The sequence below is a fragment of the Chiloscyllium punctatum genome, chromosome 32, assembly GCF_047496795.1.
Source record: "Chiloscyllium punctatum isolate Juve2018m chromosome 32, sChiPun1.3, whole genome shotgun sequence".
Classification (NCBI taxonomy): Eukaryota; Metazoa; Chordata; class Chondrichthyes; order Orectolobiformes; family Hemiscylliidae; genus Chiloscyllium; species Chiloscyllium punctatum.
Window position 1 is genome coordinate 3,773,351 of NC_092770.1, and position 23,833 is coordinate 3,797,183.

The 23,833-nt window shown below is 39.2% G+C and overlaps 1 protein-coding gene across 3 annotated transcripts in view; it reads right to left on the reverse strand.

Annotated features, from left to right (window-relative positions):
• cttnbp2 (cortactin binding protein 2) overlaps window positions 1-23,833 on the reverse strand; it is a 156,944-nt gene that overhangs the window by 86,888 nt on the left and 46,223 nt on the right. For 2 of the 3 annotated variants that reach the window (XM_072551512.1, XM_072551514.1), the window contains exons 4-7: window positions 11,441-11,671; window positions 11,011-11,118; window positions 3,095-4,841; window positions 303-506 (exon numbers count right to left, since the gene is read on the reverse strand). In XM_072551512.1, coding sequence (XP_072407613.1) covers window positions 303-506; window positions 3,095-4,841; window positions 11,011-11,118; window positions 11,441-11,671 — 2,290 coding nt within the window. Of the gene's footprint in view, window positions 1-302; window positions 507-3,094; window positions 4,842-11,010; window positions 11,119-11,436; window positions 11,672-23,833 lie in introns of all 3 variants that reach the window. The other variant, XM_072551513.1, reaches the window with a different exon arrangement.

Here is a 23,833-nt window from a genome sequence, read left to right on the forward strand (position 1 = left end):
TCATTCAATCACAATGATTTCAGTTTTGGCCAGAGTAACATTTATAACAACAGACTATTCAAGGATTTAACAGTGCCATAAAACCACAAAATATTATTTCGATCATACTGAAACTGTAACGTCACACGAGGAGATGCTGACCAAGCTGGACATTTGTTTTGCAAATGGTGATTGCATTTGTTTAACTATTAACTATATTTAATTGTTATTTAAAACTGGAAATTTCAAAAACACAGTAACATGTGGACTTGTACAAATTACATTTTAGGTTTACACCCTTGTAATTAAAATCATAAATTTACCTGTATATCCATTTTTAGCAGCAGAATACAAGGCAGACGAACCTTCCTCGTCGGGATGATTAATATCAATTCCATCTTCATTTAGCAGCATTGACAATAAAGTGACATTTCCCTGGGCAGCAGCTTGGTGAAGCAGAATGGACCTGCCACCCAGGGGGACAGGACCACCAGACAATAACGAAGGAATTAGGGAGGGAGACCTGCCTGCGAGTTAAAGTGAAATATTTATACAGGAAAAAATAAATTATTATGATCTGTTTACGTGCACTAAGACCGTAACATAGAGGTGAAAAAGAACAAGCATGTTATAATCCATAAATAAAATTATAAACTTAATTATTCAATATGCTGACTTCACAGAACATAAAACAACTCATCAATCTTAAAAATACTTAACAGCTCACAGGGATTAAAAATATTGTGTATATTAGTTGAATATTAATAATTTGAGTATTTTAAATCAGGCAAATGCAAACATTCCTCCCACAGTCCAAAGATGTGCAGTCCAGGTGAATTGGCCGTGTTAAATTGCCCATAGTGTCAGGTGCATTAGTCAGAGGGAAATGGGTCTGGGTGGGTTACTCATCGGAGGGTCGGTGTGGACTGGTTGGGCCGAAGGGCCTGTTTCCACACTGTAGGGAATCTAACCTAATCTCATCTAATTACAAAATGCAACTTAATTTAGTAATTTTAAAGCAGTATTTTAGCTTTTACTTCAATTGCTTTTTGGGGAAAGAGTTCACAACATCGAAATTATTAAGTTTAAATATTTTTACATTTTCTTCTAAACTATAAATATTGTATTATATTAAAAAAAGTCATTTCATAACATCTGTTTGCTGGGAGTACAGTGGATTATGTTATTGTTTCAATGCTTAACTTTTCAAAGCTTAGATGAAAAGATACAATTAGAAAAAATTAACAATACTGTGTGTACTTGAATGCTTAAGTTGCTGACTTGTTAATTGTATGTACATGAGCAGTGAACAAAAACTGGTGTGTGTGTGTGTGTGTGTGTGTGTGTGTGTTAATCACTTTAAACTAACCAACAGAAAATGAGTTCTGTAAAAATCAGAATTTTAAACATTCATTTTGCACCTTGAAGTTTTAAATTGGATCTTCAGTGTTTTTTTTGTTTTTATAAATAGCACTTGGAGGTGTGATATTAAAAATATTAATAGCACACAGATATTATGCTTTCATCTGAGTATTCAGTTAGACATTTATTTCATACCATCAAGCTGTCAATGTGGAGGGAAGTTTGCTAAATAAATGAAGATTATATATTGTACAAAAGGCTTTGTGTATCTTTCCTTAAAGAGAAGGCGGCAAAAAAAAAAGATAAAAATAAATTACTTTCAACTAACCTGTCTCAACCCATAAATTGTCATTTACAAAAACCAATGACAGATTGTTAAAATAAATAAAGAAAATTACATGAAGCAGACAGATTGCAACAAGTGCAATATTTATTTGCAACCCCTAAAACAGGGCTTTATGATTAATAAACGTTTCTGAATATCAATACTTTTTAGATGCATTACCTGGCTTTTTAAAAGTGTTATAATGGCAATTCACCTTCTTCACAATTATTCTAGTATGTTGCAATTTGTGCACGAGAAAGGAAAGCATGTTCAGCAAGTGCAAAATATGTTCAATATGCATGGGTTAAAGCAAACAGCTAGTACACATGGCTGACTGGTTAGAATACATGCATGACAGTTTTTCAAGTGCACAGCAAAATAACAGGGACAAAAGGTAACACAAGTTCAGATTCAGAGTAGTTTAAAATGCAAAGAGTTAAAAGCTGCATTGATCACAATTTATCATCCACAGTGGCCAAAGCTTCTTTAAGCACTGCATGACATGCACTGATCACAAGGTCTCAGGGATAGAAATACAATTGCTGGCATCAGCGTCAGAGAGTGATACAGCTGGTTAATTTCAGACCCAATAAGTCATTGCTTTTCTTCATCCTTAATGCCAATTAAGGTTGGATGCAATGCAATCAAAACATGACTGCTAAACCAAATATTGCAACATGGCTAGGAGAAAGGAGAGATCTGACTCAAGGTAGAAAAATATTTATATAAAATTCCAAGTATTCATTTGTAAATGTGAAGTCATTTTAGAAGTAAAAGAAATTGTAAAGATGTGAATCCCCATTTTTCATCTTATCAGATTCTCTTCACCCATTGTACGCAAGTACATAACTCAAGGCAGCAGATTCTTCCAGGAGGCCTCTGCTGGAGGTCAATCATTTAATTGGGTGAGGCACTGATGAATCAGGCTTTCAGCCAGACTTTTCTTTCTCAAGAAAGAAAGAATAATGACAATGATACTAAAGGACTACATCGCATCACAAATGAAGAAATTAAGCTTTCTGTTGCTTTGTACTATTGTACAATGAATTGTTTCAAATATTTATTCCCACAGGTGACATTCCTTTTAGATGAAGAGAGCCAATTCATGGCCAAATAAAACCTGTGGCAATTTAAATAAATGTAGCAACGGTTCAACATTCACTAGGAGTCTTTAATACAGAAATATCAGCAAAATACATTACTTTAGGGGAGAAAGCGGTTCACAATTTTAATGGCATTTTAGAACCATACTGTAACTAACCAATTCAAAATGTGTTGATTGAATAACTGGATTGAATATTTGCCTGTTTTAGGCCATGGGAGAACAAAAAAAAATCAATAAATATCTTTAAAGAAAGACATTTTGCATTTATGCTCAGATTTGTTGTATTGGCAGTTAGAAATGAGACAGTATTCCAATCCCTTTACCTGATGATGTGATCAGTAGACTGTCTGTTTCACATGGTCTAGTGGATGAGGTTCTTTTGGTTGTACTAGCAAGGTCAATGGAGGTGCTAGAGGCGATGGTGGTGGTGATGATGAGGGAACACTCTGAACATGCTGTTTGGTTCAGCTGCGGGGATAAGGAAGGCCTAGCACCCACCTGAGATGCAGCCACGGCAGGGACAGCACAGCCAGTAGATGCTATATCCACTGCTGGCTTAGGTGGCAATTGTGGCAATGATGTCTTTGGAAGAATCTCCTCATTAGTTCCTTTAATTCCGGGATGTGGACTGGAAGAGGATGAAGCCATGGTTCTACCTTCATTCCGAGTATTAAATCCAACAGTTGGGGATCGATTCCCATCCATAAAAACTTTTAATGGTGGATGGGGAGAAGATGGAGTCTGTGACAATCCCGGTTTTTTTGGAGGAATAGGTGGTGGATTTCCTCGGTCAACTCTTGCTCCTGTAGGAGATTTTAATCCAGCTGGGGAGACGCTCAAAGAACTGGCAATTTTACCAGCAACCTGTGGATAAGGTAAGCCCTCACTCATCGCTGGATGTGCCAATCCGGGTTTTAGGTTGCTAACAGGGAGATTTCGGCTTTCTGTGCCAAACGGAGTTGCACTGTTTGCACAAGGAGGCTTTACTATGCTCGGTGGACCTGTGAATCTTGAAAGAACCTGACTGACAGTATTCCGAGCCAACTGTTTGGCAGGAGAATTATCTCGGCTAGTGGGAGACAAATCCCGTGATGGGGACCCTGTTACAACACAGCTGTTTCTCTCCTGGTCCACAGTTTGTGCTTGAAATTTAAATCGAGCCGCTTGAATCCTTGGGCTCAATCCTGGTTGCAAAGTTGTGCATATACTCGGTGAACTTAAACTCTGCATAGTTGCTCCTGGCGAAGAGCATGGTGATGTCGTTCCTGAAGGAGGAGGAGAGGGAACTACAGTATTGCTGAGTACAGGAGATGTCCCCCCTACTAAGTATGGTAATGCCCCAGGCAGAGGACTGGGACTGGTGCTGATTGACGGTCCATTCTCCAAACTGGATGGAACAACTTTGGTTTGTGTTGTCGATATAGTTTCTTCTGAATTAATTGTTGCTAGAAGTTTATCACTGATTGGCTTTACCAGTGCTGTACTGCTAGACAGCTTTGTGCCTCCTACTGATACAGGATTTACAGGTTTAACAGGTACTGTCTTATTATCATTGGCAATATCAAGCAAAGTTTCTGTTTGAGAAGCAACCGACAACATAGTTTGCTTACTATATCCAATAGCCATGTCTTTATTCAAATTATTGGTCAATGAAACAGTACCATCTTCTTTAACACAATTAAGCTCAATCAATTTCTTCAGACTTTCAACTTCTAATCTCAGATCTTTGGTACGGTTTTCCTCACGGTTAAGTTTGGCACGCAGCTGTTCCCTTTCAATATCAAACTCAGAGAGCTGCTTTTCCATTTTGGCTTCCATCTGTAGGCTTTTCTTTTTCTCCACCAGCAATTCCTCCTCCAATTGACTGGTCTTCTTTTGCTCAGCATCAAGAGCTTTGGTGATGTCTGCTAGTGTCTGGCTTTCATCTACTACTTTACCAGCAAGTTGTTTGCACTCTTTCACCAACATCATTACGAGCTGTTTATTTTTGATCCGTTCTTCCTCAAGCTGCATTGACAACTTTTTATTCTCTGTCTCAAGTTGTTTTAATTGAGATTTCTCAAACTCTACCTGGAAAGAGTTCACAAAAATCAATTAACATTCAAGAATCTTTCCCTTACGAAAAAAGTTTTTAAAGTTCATCTCTGCAAATTATTGACTGTCTATGGTGTTGATGATCTACACCTTTGTGTCTAAGCTTCACGATCAGTGCATGATGCTTTCAATCAGTGAAGGTTCAAACTAATGAACAAGTACCTTTCTGTCCCATAAAAATACTAATTGTGATTTTCAAAAAGTTGAGAGCACTTACTGAAAGTGGACAGATAAACTAGGATCTAAATTTCTCATTCACTACCCAAAAACTTTCACATTTTAAATATTGACATTGCATCTTATTTATTTTCCACTGCAACACTTGGATGATTGCAGATTGTACTTGCATTTGTCATAATTTAGCACAAGTGGCACAATTATTGTTAAAATCACATGACCAAAGCAAGTAAAACTGTGAAGACTTTGTGAATATTTACACACAATGTTTTTAAAGACTATTTCCTGCTGAGTTCTTTTGCCATGCAGCACAGGCTTGATCTCTGAAACAAGAGGATAAAGAGAAAATGTTTCCTCTTGTGGGGAAAAGTGTAACGTAAGAGATCACTAGCACAAAACAGGCACCAAGAAATCTAACAGAGTATTCAGACAAAAATATTTTTACCCAGAGTCATAAGAATGTGGAACGCACTGAAGCAAGGAGTGGTTAAATACTGTAGATGGGCAATTAGTCAAACAGTGATCAGAAAAAGAATAGACGTTTAAGACGGTAAATTGATGTGGAAAAAAATGAGAGAAGGTTCAACTGGAGCATAAGCACCAGCATGAACTGATGATTATGCCAATGTCACATTTCTGTGCCAGATATCCTGTGTAAATACAAGCTAATCAAATTTAATTATATCATTTTTAATTGTAGCATAGAGATGCAGAAGCCTGTGAAAAGTGCTCGAAACACACAATACTTTATTGGCAAGGGAAAATTATGGACTACTTACACTTAATAAACATGCACCAAAACAAAAAAGTAAATAAAACACAGCCATGCTCAAAGATTTAAGAATAATGGCAAAAATTATGATGTTCAAATAAATGTTTAAATGCTGGCAGGCTGCTGTCAAAAACTTAAATATCTGATATTAATGGCTGAATGTTCCCATTGTAAATTAAAATGTTTCATCAAGTCAGATTCGTGGCACCGAACCTGCCTTGACTCAGTGGCTTTGTGATGCAATTTTCTGTTCTTCACCTGCCAATCAAGCTCTTAAACAATCAACAATCTGCAATAACCTTTTGCAGTTACAGGACAGGAGGTGGAAGCAGTGATCACTGCTGGCACCTCCTGGTGTTCACCTTGCTAGTGGCATATTTAAAGTTTAGCTCCACACCACTTCAGATGCTGCAAGCTCGGAACTACTCCTTACACTGGGATGCTCCATCCTTAACTGGATTAGTGGTGCTGGAAGAGCACAGCAGTTCAGGCAGCATCCAACGAGCAGTGAAATCAACGTTTCGGGCAAAAGCCCGCTTTTATTCCTGATGAAGGGCTTTTGCCCGAAACGTTGATTTCACTGCTCGTTGGATGCTGCCTGAACTGCTGTGCTCTTCCAGCACCACTAATCCAGTATTTGATTTTCAGCATCTGCAGTCATTGTTTTTACCTTGCTCCATCCTTAACACTGGGGAAACAATCTACAAGGACATGTTAGCTCCTCACTTCATGAGCAGGGACCTGTTGGTGTTGTTGTATTGGATGCTTTATCCTGCTGAGCAATGTCGGAGCCCATACCATCAGACACAAGCAACCTGAACCCAGCTAGGCTCAGTGCTGACTGAGTAAAAAGGAATACATAGCAGTACACACAGTTATCTTCTGTGGTCCATTGCACACTCTGCTACTCTCAGGGACACAATCACTCTAAGATTGCCACTACACACACACACACACCTCACCAAGACATGTGGTTTCACAACACCCACTATTACATGCATCATGTCCATTTAACGTCTCTCAACCCACCTTATCCTCCCTAAGTACAAACTTTCTGCCCTTTATACTTTCTACTTATTCAGTGGGGACACCTCACCATCTCGGACTCCTTTCACCATAAACTGTTCTTCCATCCAACTGTCTTTGCACTTCAATCCTTCCTTTGTCTCACTATATGATTGGAAAGACATGGTTCTTTGGAATCTGGTAGGACCAAGAATCTAACTAACGGTAGATCAGAAGATTGCACATACAATTCACGTCAGAATCATGGGACTTTCCTACAGCTTAGGTTTCTGGGTTTTGTATCAAGACAGGAATTAATGGGTGGGAATGTTAGTGTCATGTTGAATCTAAAACATATTTTAAATCAACCAAAATTCTTTTTATGGACTGTTGCGGTGCAGTGGTAGTTCACCTGCGTCTGGTCGAGCAAACACAGGTTTCAAGTACCACCTGACCCACAGCTGTGTCATAACAACTTCAACAAGGTTGATTTAAAATAGCTTTCTAAATGACAATAACCAACCCTTTAACTGATGTGGGGTAAGTCTTAAACAAATATTTCTCTTCTGTATTCACACAGGGGAAAGATATTGTAGTTGGGAATTTCAGTTGGGATGGAGAGGTTCTGAAACTTGTTAAGATTAATAAAGAGGTAGTTTTTAAACAGACGTACAGGTGCAGAGTCCCCAGGGCTCAATGAGATATATCTCATGGTGCTATGGGAGACAAGGGAGGAAATTTCTGGAGCCCTGATGGATATATTTATTATTTCACTGGCCACAAGTGAAATTCCAGATGACCAGCTAATGTGGTTCATTTGTTCAAGAGCAGCAGCAGGGATAAGCCAGGTAACCACTGATCAGTTAGTCTTGCATTAGTGACAAGGAAATCATGATAAAAAACTTTGAGGGACAGGGTTAATCAACACTTGTAAAGTCAGGGATTGATCTGAGATAGTCAGCATAGATTTGTTAGAGGGGGATCCTGACTGACTAACTTAACTGAGTTTTTTGAAAAAGTTGATTAAGTATATTGATGAGGGTATTGCAGTTGATATGACTTCAGCAAGGTGTTTGACAAGACCTCATATGGAAGCCTCATAAGAGCTCATGGAATCCAAGGTAAGTTGGCAACCAGAATCCAAAAATTGACTTGTAACTAAGAGGCAAAGGGTGATGATGGAGGTTTGCTTTTGTGATTAGAAGCCTATGACCAGCACTGTACCACAGGGTTTGGTGCTGGGATATTTGTTGTTACGTATATTAATGACTTGGATATGAATGTATATGGTATAATCAGTAACCTTTACAGATGACATGAAAATTGGTGGTGTTATTGGTAGTGAAGAGGACAGTCTAAAACTGCCAACTATTATTGATCAGCTGGTAAACTGGGCAGAAGAGTGACAGATGGAATCTAATCCTTGTGCACTTTGGGATGTCCAATAAGGGAAGGATATACATGATGAATGGTAGCCCCTGGGGAGTACTGAGAAACAAAGGGACCTTGGTGTACTTGTCCATAGACCCAGAGGTATAGGTAGATAGGATGGTGAAGCAGCCATATGGGATACTTCTCTACATTAGCATAGAAAATAGAAGCTTGAAATTTTTATTACACCTTCATGTAAAATTGGTTAGGCCACAGATGGAGTAGTTTGTGCAGTTCAGGTCACCACACTACGGAAGGATGTGATTGCACTGGAGAGGGTGCAGAGGAGATTCACCAGGGTGATGCCTGAGATGAAAAATCTCAGTTTTAAGGACAAACTGGACAGGCTGGGTTTGTTTTACTCAGAGCAGAGAAGGCGAAGAGGGAATTTCATTGAGGTATACAAAATTATGTGAGGCATAGACAGGGTAGATCACAAGAATCTTTTCCCTATAGTATCCGTGTCTTAGACCAGAGGGCACAAGTTGAAGGTGAAGACCAAGTGGTTTAGAGGTGATCTGAGAAATAAAATCTTTTCACTCTGAGGGTGGTAGAATTATGGAGCATGTTGCCTGAGGTGATGATGGAAGCGGATACTCTCGCAAAATTTAAGCAGCATCTTGATGAGCACTTACATTGCCAGGGCATGGACAAAGTACAAGTAAATGGGATTAGCATAATTTAATGTTGCAGTTGGCAAAGACATGGTGGTGGGCGGAGAGCTGCTCTGATGACTCTATAAGCAGAGTCCCCGCGTAACTTCATTAAGGACTGCACTCCTTTGATTTTAAGACGTGGCCACTGAGTTGAAGCACATGCAGTGTGGCTGCTGACGTGATACTGGCACAGCTCAATGCATTATAATGACATGCCTACCCCCGCCTTCAGTGTTCCAAAACATGACACGTTGTCAGCTTTTCTTAATGTGCACGAAGGGAAATGCAGCCACCAAGGTTGCAGTCTCCAAGTAATCAGCAAAGTGAATGAATGCTAAGAAATCAAGCTAAGAGTCATTAGGATGCAACCTGTTCAGATAATGGAGTGTCTGTGCGCCACTGTGCGTGAAGCCACCTAGCAGAAGCATGCAAGTCCGAGGTGTTCCTGAACGCCAAAGTAAAATGTCAAGGGGCTGAAGCAGTTCAAGAGTTGGTCTAAGAGTAGGCATGATGATAAAAGACAGGATAGCAATGGGGAAGCTGCAGCTTCCCCATTAACAGCTCTGATTTATAAAGTAGGAATCTGAAGTTTCTATTTATTAGGAAATAAGGAAGAATTTAAACTAGTTAATAAATGAGGTGAGTTGGACTGAAGAAATAAGGCAGTGATGGCTCAACTGCGAGATAAAAGCTCTCTCAACATTGAGTTTCCATTTCTTTTTCCCCTCTATGTGGTTGCAATACTTTTTTGCCATTGTCTGTGTAATTCCAGGGAGGGAAAAATTCTGCCCCAATCATCTTGTCCTCATGAGAATGATACAATTACTTTAATCTTTTGTGGAGATACTTGCAATATCTTGCTTTGCAATATTCTATTCTACAAAAATAATTTATGTTCAATCTCTGAAAGAGTGGAATGTTTGCAATGGCATTTTAATTAATGGACATAACACCAGCAGTCACTTTGAATGAAGGATTAAAGAGGTAGTACTCAGAGCAATTTAAATAATACTTCATTTAGATATGTGATATTCAGAGCAAACAAAATGCACTTGTTTTAGGGGTGCATAGAAAAACGTTAATTAGTTTTTTTCAAAAAGACAATTTTTTTTGCATGCTTAAGCCAACAGAATTACTGATAAGGAAATAATTCTTGTGGGCTAGTTTGCCCCAGAATATAAATGCAAACAAATTCCAAACCATAGCAAAGCTGATTTATAAACACTGCTAAGAGATTTACTAGCAATGTCTTGGATTGCTTTTGAAGCATTCACTAAAAGCATTAGCGTATATAGTCTACTAAAATTTAATTTCTAATAGCCGACATAAAACCAAGTTGGTAGAATTGAAGTATATATTACAATCGAATGAACTTATAATACTACTTTAGAAAGAAAACATTGGTCAGAACATTGAGGTATCATTTCGTGAAACTGTGGCACACAGTCTTTAATAAATTGCAAGGCAGTTCTTTTTCCGAACAGACGACTGAAATTTCACCAATTCCTTCTTTTGTAAATAGGGATTTCATTTGGTTGGGGCCAATGGGGTGGAGAACTGACAAAGTAGACAAAAATTGTGGAAAGAAAAATTAGGTTAGAAAATATAATACATCCATTCAACAGGCGGATCAAATGGTCTGCAGAAAATATTTAATTATTAAACTTTAGTACGGGATAGGTTACCATTTTCATCATAATTGTTTTCAATTTATAAAATTAACATTTAACACATCTCTACAGGCATTTTAGTAGGGACTGCTCCCATTCAAAGCACATATGATTGCTGATTGTCATCGTTCTGCAATCCTGTTATGAATACTGGTCACATTTGACACATTTAACACATGGTATACAGATAGCGAAAAAAAATCAGTTTCAGATATCATGTAGCTGATCAGGTTATGCTGAGTCTTCAGCAGAGAGCAACTTAATCTGGCACATACCACTATTATAAATTATTACTGCAGTAACAGTTTCCTTTCATTCAAATTCTTGAGAATACTAAATGGCTTTTGCAACATTTTAATCAAAGCCTTAAATCATTCCAATCAGCCAACTCAAAAGTCAGTCGCTATAATTTCAAGCAAGTCTTATTTTCACACCTGCTGTAAAAGCCGCTCACGCTCTTTCTCTAGCATGTATGTAACATCATCCCCCTGGGCTGCATCTTGGGCATGTTTATGCCTCTCCTCTTCAAAGTCCAAGATGACCTAACAAATGAAAAGTAATGACATACTCTGTGAAACCCTTTTCCTGATTTTATAAATAGGGTTCAACTTAAATGAACCGTGAAGTCTGGCCTAATTATGAACAGCATGGCTGTGCTTTGCTCTGGCAACCTTTAAGAACAAACATCTTTTATTTTTGATGAGCTCAAAAGCTGAATTTTAAAGGCTTCACAGTTGCAGCATGGAGTAACAGATTTTACGACGTAACTCTTTCAATTGAGGCATTTCAACAACCAGCAATGATTTAATTTGCACTGATAAATGGCTGGAAATGAAAACCATTTAGGTAAAGCTGACCACCTACCTTTCGATGTCGAATTTCAGCTGCAGCTAACTGTGCAGACATTCTCTCCTGCATCTTTTTGCAGTGATCCATGACAATTTGCAATATGGATAGTGGACTGGCGCAGATGGCTTGCTTATCTTTGTTGCCATCATCACCACCTGCTTCATAGTCTCTCTGGAGAGCCAGGAAAGGATCGCTGAGATTAAAAGTCCCATAACGTTCCTGGGTAAAAACATCCTTTCGGCGAGACTGAAATGACAACAAATTAAATGGCATAAACAGGAAATCCAGAATCCGTATATCTAGAGTTACTATACTTAATATCCACTTATGAACACAGGGATTAAGGAAACAGCATGTCTTTACAAGTGTCCAGAGAGATACATAGGAAAAGATGGTCGATACTGAAGATGTGAATTAAAAACAAAAAGTTCTGAAAAAAGAACAGCAAACTCATACTGAACTCTCCACAGATGCTGCTGGGCCTGTTTTTCTTAAAACAAATGGAGTATCATAACCCAATTTTGATACATTTATACTGGATTTTCCATTACTGTGCTTTTGTCATTTATGTAAAAAAAATTATTAATTGTGTTTACTACCTAACTAATGTTACTGAATATCTGGCAACTTGTTTATTTCCTTTAATATGTGTAGTACATTAATTCATGTGATACACTATTAATAATACCTTCTCTGTATTGATCCTAATTAGTTAGCCAATTTCCTTACAGACAAAAATAAACATCCTTTTAAAATCTAGTAATTTACATGCAAATGTCAGTAAATTTTGATTTTAAGCAAATCTGAATGACATCATGATTCTTTTCAGAAGGTACTCAGAATAATCACACTCATGGATGAATCAGTTTGAGTAAATCAATCAATCAAGAGAATACTCATGACTGACGCTCAGCATTGAGTTCTTATTAGCCGGGATGTTCCCTGCCATGCTGTTACATTTATTACTCAGTGTGCTCTTAAATAGTCACCCTCACATTTGGTTTTCATTTCTTTTGAAATTGGAATTCATGAAACCTTTTTCTTGTAATGAAAATGCCCATTTCCCCGCATAATTAATGATCTACCACAGAGTCATAGAAAGGTACAGCATGGAAACTGATCCTTCTGTCCAATCTGTCCATACCGAACAGATATCCCAATCCAATGTAGTCCCACCTTCCAGCACCCGGCCCAAATCCCTCCAAACCCTTCCTATTCATATACCCATCCAAATGCCTCTTAAATGCTGCAATTGTACTAGCCTCCACCACATCCTCTGGCAGCTCATTCCATACACGCACCACCCTCTGCATGAAGTAGTTGCCCCTCAGGTCTCTTTTATATCTTTCCCCTCTCACCCTAAATCTATGCCCTCTAGTTCTGGACTCCCCAACCCCAGGGAAAAGACTTTGCCTATTTACCCTATCCATGCCCCTCATAATTTTGTAAACCTCGATAAAGGTCACCCCTCAGCCTCTGATGCTCCAGGGAAAACTGCTCCAGCCTGTTCAGCCTCTCCCTATAGCTCAAATCCTCTAACCCTGGCAACATTCTTGTAAATCTTTTCTGAACCCTTTCAAGTTTCACAACATCTTTCTGATAGGAAGGAGACCAGAATTGCACACAATATTCCAACAGTGGCCTAACCAATGTCCTGTACAGCCGCAACATGACCTCCCAACTCCTGTACTCAATACTCTGACCAATAAAGGAATGAATACTAAACGCCTTCTTTACTACCCTATCTACCTGCGACTCCACTTTCAAGGAGCTATGAACCTGCACTCCAAGGTCTCTTTGTTCAGCAACACTTCCTAGGACCTTACCATTAAGTGTATAAGTCCTACTAAGATTTACTTTCCCAAAATGCAGCACCTCGCATTTATCTGAATTAAACTCCATCTGCCACTTCTCAGCCCATTGGCCCAGATCCTACAGGAATGCATAACTTAACAAGGTAAGAAAGTTTGCATATATATAAAAAAAAACACTTTCATTTATGGAAAAATTTGATACTAAAACTATCTTTAAGAAGGCAACATGACATTGCTGCAATGGATCTAATCAGTTCATTAAAACACAAACTATCAGTGCTTACGAATTTTAACAAAATTGTAGACGTTGACATCAAATGATATACTTACATTAATGTCTCATAGTAAGTAGGTCTTTAAAAATCATGGTCATATCATCACCGTATAATAGTATGTGACCAGACGGTATAAAAGTCTTATTCTACATCTTACCTCAGATCACTTGAAGCATTATACTCTACTGGAACCACACTCCTGTTGTAATCTCATAGTTTATCATTAGTCTAGACATGTGTGTACCTGACATGTGCAATGTTAGCAGTTAGCAGTAATAAATGTTTATGGTATGAGCAATGTCACAAAGCTAGTCCATTTTGTCTTCCATAAGTTTTTCCTTGGCTCAAGGAGACTCTGTCCTTGATTCTTTTCAGCGGGACAATAAACCAGGCCAGGCTCTGAACAGTCTGGCTTGGGAGAGAGGTTAAAAGATCTTGAATGCCTTTTGTTTATATGTAAACAATTGAGACTTCAGGCCAAAATGGTCATGTTTTAGTAGTGACTTGTATAAAGAGGGGGGAGTGGTCAGCTCCTTAGCTGAGCTGAGCAGTTTAAGTTCAGTTTTCTGCTCTTCAACTTCAAACTGTAAGCATGTGTTCAATTTGTAATGGTTTTTAAAGGGAGTTTACTTATTGGGACTGTTGGTGTTTATTCGGAACAGCATAATTAAGTCTAGTTGGATAGGCTGAGTTCTGTAGGGGCTCTTTATTCTGTACTTTGCGTTTCATGGTGTAATTTTGTGAATAAAGTTTTATCTGTTTTAAAATCTAGTAGTCAACCTAGCTATCTTACTCTGGGTAATTTTCACTGAACCTACCAGAACAAATTGCAAAGTTATGGTCTGAGGCTGCCTGCTTAAGAATGTTTTGAGTGGTCTGGCCTAGTCCACAACAGCAATAACATAAGGCATTGCCACATCAGGTAAAATGCACTCTTGGAGGCTGTCCAATGCTTATCCATTTTCTAAATAAATCACATTAAGAAGAAGAATGTGCCATTTGGTGTTTTGATGCTTACATGAATATATGAGGAAAATGTAAATGAAGGATAATTGAAACAATTGGATTACATGAAAAGGTTCTGTGGCCCAGGTGCTTGGGTCAGGGATGTCACCGATTGGCTGCAGAGCATACTGAAAGAGGAGAGTGAGCAGCCAGTTGACACTATGGAGGGCTTGACCAGTGAGGCACTAGGGGTAGAGCTGAGAAATAAAAAAGGTGCAGTTACATTGTTGGGGCTGTATTATAGGCTTACCTATAGTGAGTGTGAGGTCGAAGAATAAATAGGTAAACAGATTATGGAAAGATGTAGGAGGCAACAGGGTGGTGGTGATGGGAGATTTTAAAAATTTTCCCAGCATTGACTGGGATACATTTAGTGCCAGAAGTCTGGATGGGGCAGAATTTGTAAGGAGCACCCAGGAAAGTTTTCTAGAGCAGTATGTCAATAGTCCAACTAGGGAAGGGGCCATATTGGACCTGGTGTTGGGAAATGAGCTAGGCCAGGTGTTAGAAGTTGCAGTGGGGGATTTCTTTGGGAATAGTGACCACAATTCTGCAAGTTTTAGAATACTCGTAGACAAAGATGAGTGTGGTCCGAAGGGAAGAGTACTAAACTGGGCCAGGGCCAACTATATCAAAATTCGGCACAAGCTGGGAAATGTCGATTGGACACAACTATTTGAAGGGAAGTCCACATTTGATATGTGGGAGGCTTTCAAATATAGGTTAAAGATAGTGCAGGATAGGCATGTCCCTTTGAAAACAAAAGATAGGAAAGGCGTGATTGGTGAACCACGGAATGACAGGAGAAATAGCGTGACTAGACAAGAGGAGAAAGGTTCAGGCAACTAAGAACAGAACAGGCCTTGGAGGAATATTGGGAGAGTAGGACCAATCTTAAACAAGGAATCGAGTGGGCTAAAACAGGTCATGAACTAACTTCAGCAAGCAGAATTAAGGAGAATCCCAAGGCCTTTTATTCATATAAAAGAAGCAAGAGGGTAACTAGAGAAAGGGTTGGTCCAATAAAGGATAAGGAAGGTAGGTTGTGTGTTGAAGCTGAGAAAATGGATGGGATTCTAATTGATTACTTTACATCAGTACTCACTGAGGAGAGGCACATGATGAATGTTGAAATTAGAGACAGAAGCTGGTTTACCCCAGGACACATTGACATAAGGAAGATATGTTGGGTAGGCTAAAGGATATTAAGGTGGACAAATCCCCAGGACCGGATAGGATCTATCTCAGGTTGCTGACGGAGGTGAGAGAGGAAACAGCTAGGGCTCAGTGGTGGGAAAGTTGCTGGAGAAGGTACTGAGGGATAGAATCTATTTATATTTGCAAGAGAATGGGCTTATCAGTGATAGGAAACATGGATTTGTGCAGGGGAGATTGTGCCTTACCAACTTAGTTCTTTGCGGAAGTGACCAAGTTGATAGATGAAGGAAAGGCTGTTGATGTCATATACATACTTTAGTAAGGCGTTTGATAAGGTTCCCCATGGTAAACTAATGGAAGAAGTGAAGTCACATGGTGTGCAGGATGTTCTAGCTAGGTGGATAAAGAATTGGTTGAGCAAAAGGAGACAGAGTAGTAGTTGAAGGGAGTTTCTTGAAATGGAGAAAGGTGACCAGTGGTGTTCCACAGGGATCAGTGCTGGGGCCACTGTGTGGCAGATGGAGTCCAATCTGGGCAAATGTGAGGTGATGTATTTTGGAAGGTCTAATTCTAGAGCAAACTATACTGTGGATAGAAGAGACTTGGGGAAACAGAGCTCTGGCAGTGCAGGTCCCATCGCACCCTGAAGGTTGCTGCACAGGTGGACAGAGTGGTCAAGGCGGCGTATGGTACGCTTGCCTTCATCGGATAGAGTATTGAGTAGAAGAGCTGGCAAGTCATGTTAAAATTGTACAAGACTTGGTTCGGCCGCATTTAGAATACTGTGTACAGTTCTGATCATCACATTACCAAAAGGATGTGGATGCTTTGGAGAGGTTGCAGAGAAGGTTTGCGAGGATGTTGCCTGGTATGGAATGTGCTATGAAGAGAGGTTGAGTAGGTTAGGATCGTCTTCATTAGTGAAAAAAAAAGATTGAGGGTGACCTGATTGAGGTTTACAAAATCATGAAGGGTATAGACAGGGTGGATAGAGATAAGCTTTCTCCTATGGTGAGGTTTTCAATAAACAAGATGTGATGCATTCAAGGTGAGAGGAAAACAGTTTAAGGGGGATACACATGCAAAGTACTTTACCCAGAGGGTGGCAAGTGCCTGGAATGCATTGCCAGCAGAGGTAGTAGAGGCAGGCACAGTAGATTCATTTAAGGTGCGTCTGGACAGATGCATTAGTAGGTGGGGAGCAGAGGGATACAGATCCTTAGGAATTGGGTGATAGGTTTAGACAGTGGATTTGGATCAGCACAGGCTTGGAGGGCCAAAAGGCCTGTTCCTAGGCTGCAAAATTTTCTTTGTTCTTCTTCTTAAAAGCACAATATTAAACTAGTAACTGTTAAATGCAGAAGTGGAACTTATTTTCTTCTTACTGACATCCACCCTCCATACCCATCCAGTACCCGAACTCCCATCCTAATGGATTTCAACTTATGCTAAGATTATTCTTGCTCACAATTACATTAAGAAGTTCAGCATTCAATGTTACAGTTTCAAAAATAAATTCATGAAGTCTTTATCTTCATTCAAGCTTCAAATTTTAGCAAAAAAATCAATAGTCATCAAATTGTAATTGCGGGGTAAGAAATAGTGTGTGCCTGCACTGCTAATTGGACTAAAATCAGTTTCAAATGAAAAGAAAAATTGTAATCCAGACATTAGCTGGAATCTGCAATGATAACCTGGAAATAAGCAAGTTAAATGTTCTTTAGTAGAAGCAAAATAACCTAGATTGATGTTATTTTTCCTGGATCTAACTGTCCCGTAACGTTTGGTTTAATAGTAAATGGTGAGAGTTCTCAGGCTCACAATGCCCATTTCACCAGTGAGCCTTTAAATAATGTGAGGGCCGAGTGGGATTATCGCTAGACTATTAATCCAGAAACCCAGGTAATATTCCAGAGTCCTGGGCTTGAATCCTGTCACAGTAGATGGCGGAATTTGAATTCAATACAAATCCAGAATTAAGAAATATTGCCAATTTTCAAAAACCAAACAGGTTCACTAATGCCCTTTAGGGAAGGAACTACCATCCTTACCTGATCTGACATACGTGTGATTCCAGACCCAGAGCAGTGTGGGTGACTCTTAACTACCCTCTGGGCAATTAGGACTGGTCAATAAATAGCCAACCATGCCCACCTAATGGAAAATAATTTTTTAAATGTATATTTATTTTATAAAAATGAATTAAGATCTTTAAAAATGATTTTAAAGCAAAGGGGAAGAACGAACAAAATATGATAATTAAATTAAGGAGAAAGTCATGTTCAGGTTTATTCAACTCTAGCCGTAGTAACCCATCAAGTCTGTTCCAAGTTCATACATGATGATTGATGATATGTTGCTGTCCAAATTTAATCAATAGTGTTTGTCGACTGAAACTAAATATTAATAAATGAGCCTATTTGATGGGAAAGAAATCATTCCCATGACTTGAGCCTTTAAGCCTTGGAATTGAACCTTCATTTCTCTCAACCCCACAACCATTTACAAAGTTCCATTTTTATTTGATAAAGTTTGATAACCTGTGTGTAGGTTAGCTCGCAGAGTTGGAAGGTTAATTTTCAGACGTTTCATCACCATACTAGGTAACATCTTCACCGAGCCTCCGGACAAAGTATTGCTGATGATTCCTGCTTTCTATGTTTAGGTTTCTTTGGATTGGTGATGTCATTTCCTGTGGTGTTGTCAATATTTGGTCCGTATGTGTAACATTGTGTAACAACACATATGGACCAAATATTGAACTACAGAAGCCATCACCCCAACATGCACAAATAAACTGCATCAGAACATTATTCTAACAAGCTATCACACACTGCAGCACAGAAGAACTATGCAGAGCAGAGGAAAATCACCCATAAAGTGTATTCAAAAATAACGGGTACCCAATGAACAGTCTGCAGATTTCTCAGCAACAAACCCAAACAAGCAGACAAAACACATCCAGAAACCCTACCTACCTCTCCCCTACATCAAAGGCATGTCGGAAACGACTGCCAGACTACTCAGAACCCTTGGCAACACACTAAAACAGCAGCTCATGAACTTGAAAGACCCTATACAGACAAGCAAAACTAATGTCAATTACAAAATAGTGTGCAAGGCCTGTAACAAACACCACACTGGACTTACAGGCAAAAAACTAGCCACCAGGATACATGAACATCAACTAGCCACAAACGACATAACCCTCTCTCACTAATATGCTTACATACAGATGAAGAAAGACACCACTTCAACTGGGATAACACATCCATCTGAGGACAAGTCAAGCAGAGACACGCATGAGAATTCCTAGAAGCATGGCATTTCAACCAGAATTCTACTAGTAAACACAATGACTTGGACCCGAATTACTACCCCCGAGAAAAAAAAAGAACAGGAAAAGACATTGCCATAGGAAATGACATCACCATCCCAAAGAAACCCAAATGTATAAATGGAAAGCAGGAATCATCAGCAACGCTTCGTATGGGGGCTCACTGAAGAGGTGACAAAACATCCAAAAATGAGCCTTCCAGCTCAGTGAGCAAATTTACATCCAGAACCTCAACCTGAGCTGTAAGTCTTCTCAAAAAAAAAGTTTGAGAAGAAAGGTATATAATTTTCTACAACAAATAACTTTTCATAATTGTAGCAGATGCAAGAGTCTAATATTCAAAGCCCAATGGCATAATTAATAGTACAACAGTGAAAGGGTAAAAACATTAAAGAAGTGGATTATGTTGCAACATAATCAATCATCATTTATAAAGCATTTTTAAAATGTGGACAAAATTATCTGTATTGGGAACTTCTTTGTTCAGGGGTTACCACATAGCCTGCTAGGCTATGTTGTGGGGCAATTTGAACATCTGGTATTTTCATGGTCGATCAAAAAAAAAATCTAGACCTGTACTTTGCCTTTGACACAGGCTTCTTTGACATCATAATAAAAAAAACCACACAACCAATTCAGTCCAGATGTTTAAACATAGCTAAAAAAGGAAAAGAAAACTTTAACAGCATTCATATCTATCTGAAAAAAAATTCCTCAATATCATGTATGCCCATTAGCACTCTTGAAGAAAACATATCAATACACACAGAGGTCCATTTAATAAAACTTCAGTTCAGATACAATGGCTCAAATGTAATTTTGAAGAATCTTTAAACTAGGCTGAGGCAAAAATGTTTGTCTTCAACTAAATTACCCTAATTAAATAAATCTGGCATAAAAAGCTGGCAATCGTACATGCATCTACTCAATTGTTGTAAAAGCCAATCTGGTTCATTAATGTGCTTCCTTTAGGGAAGGAAATATGCTATCTTTAATTGGTACATTCCATCTGAGATTCCAAAACCACAGTATAGTTGAGTCTTAATTGCTGTGATGTCAGTAGGAGGTCTTCACTTAAATCAAGGGCAGCACGGTGGCTCAATGGTTAGCACAGCTGCCTTACAGCACCAGAGACCCGGGTTCAATTCCAACCTCGGGTGACTGTCTGTGTGGAGTTTCCTTCGGGTGCTCCGGTTTCCTCCGACTGTCCAAAGATGTGCAGGTTAGGTGAATTGGTCATGCTTAATTGCCCATAGAGGTAGGTGCATTAGTTAGGGGGAAAATGGGTCTAGGTGGGTTACTCTTTGGAGGGTCAGTGTGGACTAGTTGGACCAAAAAAGGCCTGTTTCCACACTGTATGGAATCTAATCTAATCTAATCAATGCTCAACAACAAATCACAGCAATGAGAAGAAACTCAACAATCAATCGTTCAGAAACCTATGCAGAATTTCAAACATCAGTTCAGTTGATCCTGCAAATTCCTCCTCAATAATATGTGTGGACCTGGATCAAAACCAGAAAAACTGCATCATAGACCAAAGCAAAGAACAAACTTAAATTGTCATTCCCAAAGATGCATGTCTTTTAGCAATACCAAAGATTTCTTCTGAATATATCCTGTCTGGCTGAAAGGAGAGATCCACCAGAGATGTTTTGTATACTGACCAGTGAAAGTAGATTTGCGAGAGCAGCAGAGAATGCATTAGCATATTTTCCCAACTAGGGTATTAAGGAAAAAGAGCACTTTAAATGGGTCAATTTCAAAAGCAGGAGAAAATAGGAAAACATAGTTTAATATTTTCTGAAAACTCTTCCAAAACTGGGTCACTAGCACTATTGGCAAAGTGGAAAATATAGATGTACTCCTACTATCTAAGTGATATGAATGATCTGATTACTTGACTTAAAAAAATAAAGTCCACTATTAAGGAATCAAGCTGGAATGTTTCAGTTGAAAAACATTACTGTTATCCAGTTAAGCAGCAAAGTAGTGTTCTGATTCGGTCTTACAATCTTGAAGTCAGACACAAAGATGTGAAGTGGAATTTAGTAAATTCAACCATTTGTAGTCAACACCTGAAAGAATGTGAATAAGACACTGCTGATAGTAGCTTTAAAATATTGATCCACGAATACCTTTTAATGAAAGAGCCATATGTTAACCCATATACACTTCCAAACCTGCATTTCAAAATACTCTGAATTAGGAAAGCACTAAATCAGTTCATTGGGGTAGAGTAGTCAATAAACAAAGCTCACCAATGTCACCACTGCAATAATGATTTCGTTTTTGAAAACTTAAACGGTAACTATAACAGATTGTTAACAAGAATGGTAGTGCAGGAAGAGACACCTTGTCATGTTTTTATTATTAAAATGTTGTGAAATATTTACCAAGTGTTCAATTAAAACTTTTTCACAAGATCATAATTTGCAACATCTACAGATGGCAACAGACCGAGATTTCAATCACCTTCAGTGTTAAACTGGCTGCTGAGTAAACACGACGAAGAATGATAGGACTGCTAAACAGTTTCTAGTTCGACACTGAGCGAGGCTGGTATGCAAAATGAAATTAATCATCACAGCAGTGTAGACAGAGGTGGGCCTGAGGATCCTTTTTGAGACTGAGTGAAAAGGAGCTGTACGTGACTAACAAGTACCTGTTGCTGACACTGGATGCATCTAATAGGAAAAGTATCATTCCTTAGCACCAAAATCCCTCATCTCGACAAGTATAAGGCAGGAGTGCGTTGGCATCAACAAGTATTTAGGCTTTCCCTCTCATCTGAGATGTGTACTTGTGGAATCCTTAAGAATTTTTTGTTTCCTTCTTTCAGTTTCTGCTAGAGTTTTGCTGTTCACAAGGCTAAAAAACTTACAAGGATTATAACGGATTGAGGTCAAATGGCATGCTCATGCTCCTATTTCTTAGGAGTCAGTACAGAAGGGTCTGTGGCCCAGTGGTAGTGTTAATACCGCTGGGTCAGGAGGCCTGGGTTCAAGTTCCACCTGTTTCAGAGGTGTGTAATAAAATCATGAAACAGGTCAATTAGAAGTCTGCACAGGACATTTATGCTTTATGCTCCTCCTTTTGGTGCTGTTTCACTTTAACACTAAGTTATTTGGAACAGAAATTTTGTCAGAGCATCACAAATATTAATTTTATTTTTTTTTAAGAAACAGTACCTTGCTTGATCCAAATGATGCTATTTTGTCACAACCTCTTCCTCTCACAGACTTAAGGCCACAGGCAGCAACCAAGGAGCAGGAAAATAGACATTTACCACATCCACTAATATCATTTATTGTATCCGTTGCTCCTGATGCGGTCTCCTCTACATTGGGGAGACTAGACGCCTCCTAGCAGAGCGCTTTAGGGAACATCTCCGGGACACCCGCACCAATCAACCACACCACCCTGTAGCCCAACATTTCAACCCTCTCCACCCTTCAAGCACGCTGCCTGTATTCGTGATGAAAGGCTTTTGCCCGAAATGTCGATTTTCCTGCTCCTCGGATGCTGCCTGAACTGCTGTGCTTTTGCAGTGCTACTCTAAGCCAGAATCTGGTTTCCAGCATCTGCAGTTATTGTTTTTATCTAGACTTAAGGCCACTCCTATCTTCTGATTTGCAGCTTCTCCCTGGGCAGCAGGGCATCACAAATTCTTCCCCAGTGTGCCCTCACCCACTCACCATGGCTGCCACATGTTGTGGCTACTGTGTGCCACAACTGACATCTCTATCCCAAGGTAACTCAGGCATAAGAGTTACCTTAACCATCCTGTAGGGCATGCATCACATCCAACCCTAGTCACCCCTCTGCCTCCTACACACCTGGCCTAAGTGTCTGATCTCAGCAGCCACACCACCTTTCCTATCACCGGTCCACCCCTTCCGAGGCAATGGCTAAAACAGCAGGGCCCTTGCAGCAGAATGTGGCCCACGTGAGACAGAATGATACAGCAGAGCCATCAACTTCTCATTCTGCTCACTTTTGGCTATGAACAGAGTAGGCTAACAAGTCCAGAAAAAAATGCATCACAGGCGCAGGCAGTCAGTTTATTTACAACAAATCAGAGATAGAAGAACAATCAGGCAGCAAAAGTAGTTTATAAGTCTGAACTGAATTAAATTATTTTAAGTCAAGCAAAACAACCTAGTGATGTGAGGAAGTGTGTGTGTGTGTGTGTGTGTGTGTGTGTGTGTGTGTGTGTGTGTGTGTGTGTGTGTGCGTGTTTATTGCTCTGTATTATAAGATGTAGAAAGTTTGTACTGATTGAGCAGTATTTTAACATACTACTTCTGTTTGTTTGCATGCAATAAAACAAAGCAACTCAATATTTGGCATATTTTTCACAAATATTTTCTTGATGTCAAAAAGACAATCAATGGCCCTTTCTGATGAACTGACTGCATAAATGCGTGTTACACTTGAGAAGTCTTGCATTATCACAAGTCTTCTAATAAGACAGCAGCCAATGCCCTATCTGCCTCCCAAAGTTGCAGAAATTTAATAATGGCGCAACTGGAGGAAAAGCAATTGATGCTTTTCCAACAGCCTGACCAAACTTTATCCCTCAGCCTCCAGGACCAGCAAGAGCAGATTATTTGGTCATTCATAATTTTGCCATCAGTGGTTTTTAGTTGTTACATCTTGGACACTGCCAAATTCACATTACAATCTGGCTATGAACTAATAAATTATATTTTTAAGTGAGATCTAGGAGATATATTAAGAGGAACAAAACCACAAGATAACATGCTTTTTAACAAACACAACACAAGAACATTTGCATTCTCCTGGATTCTGTGAA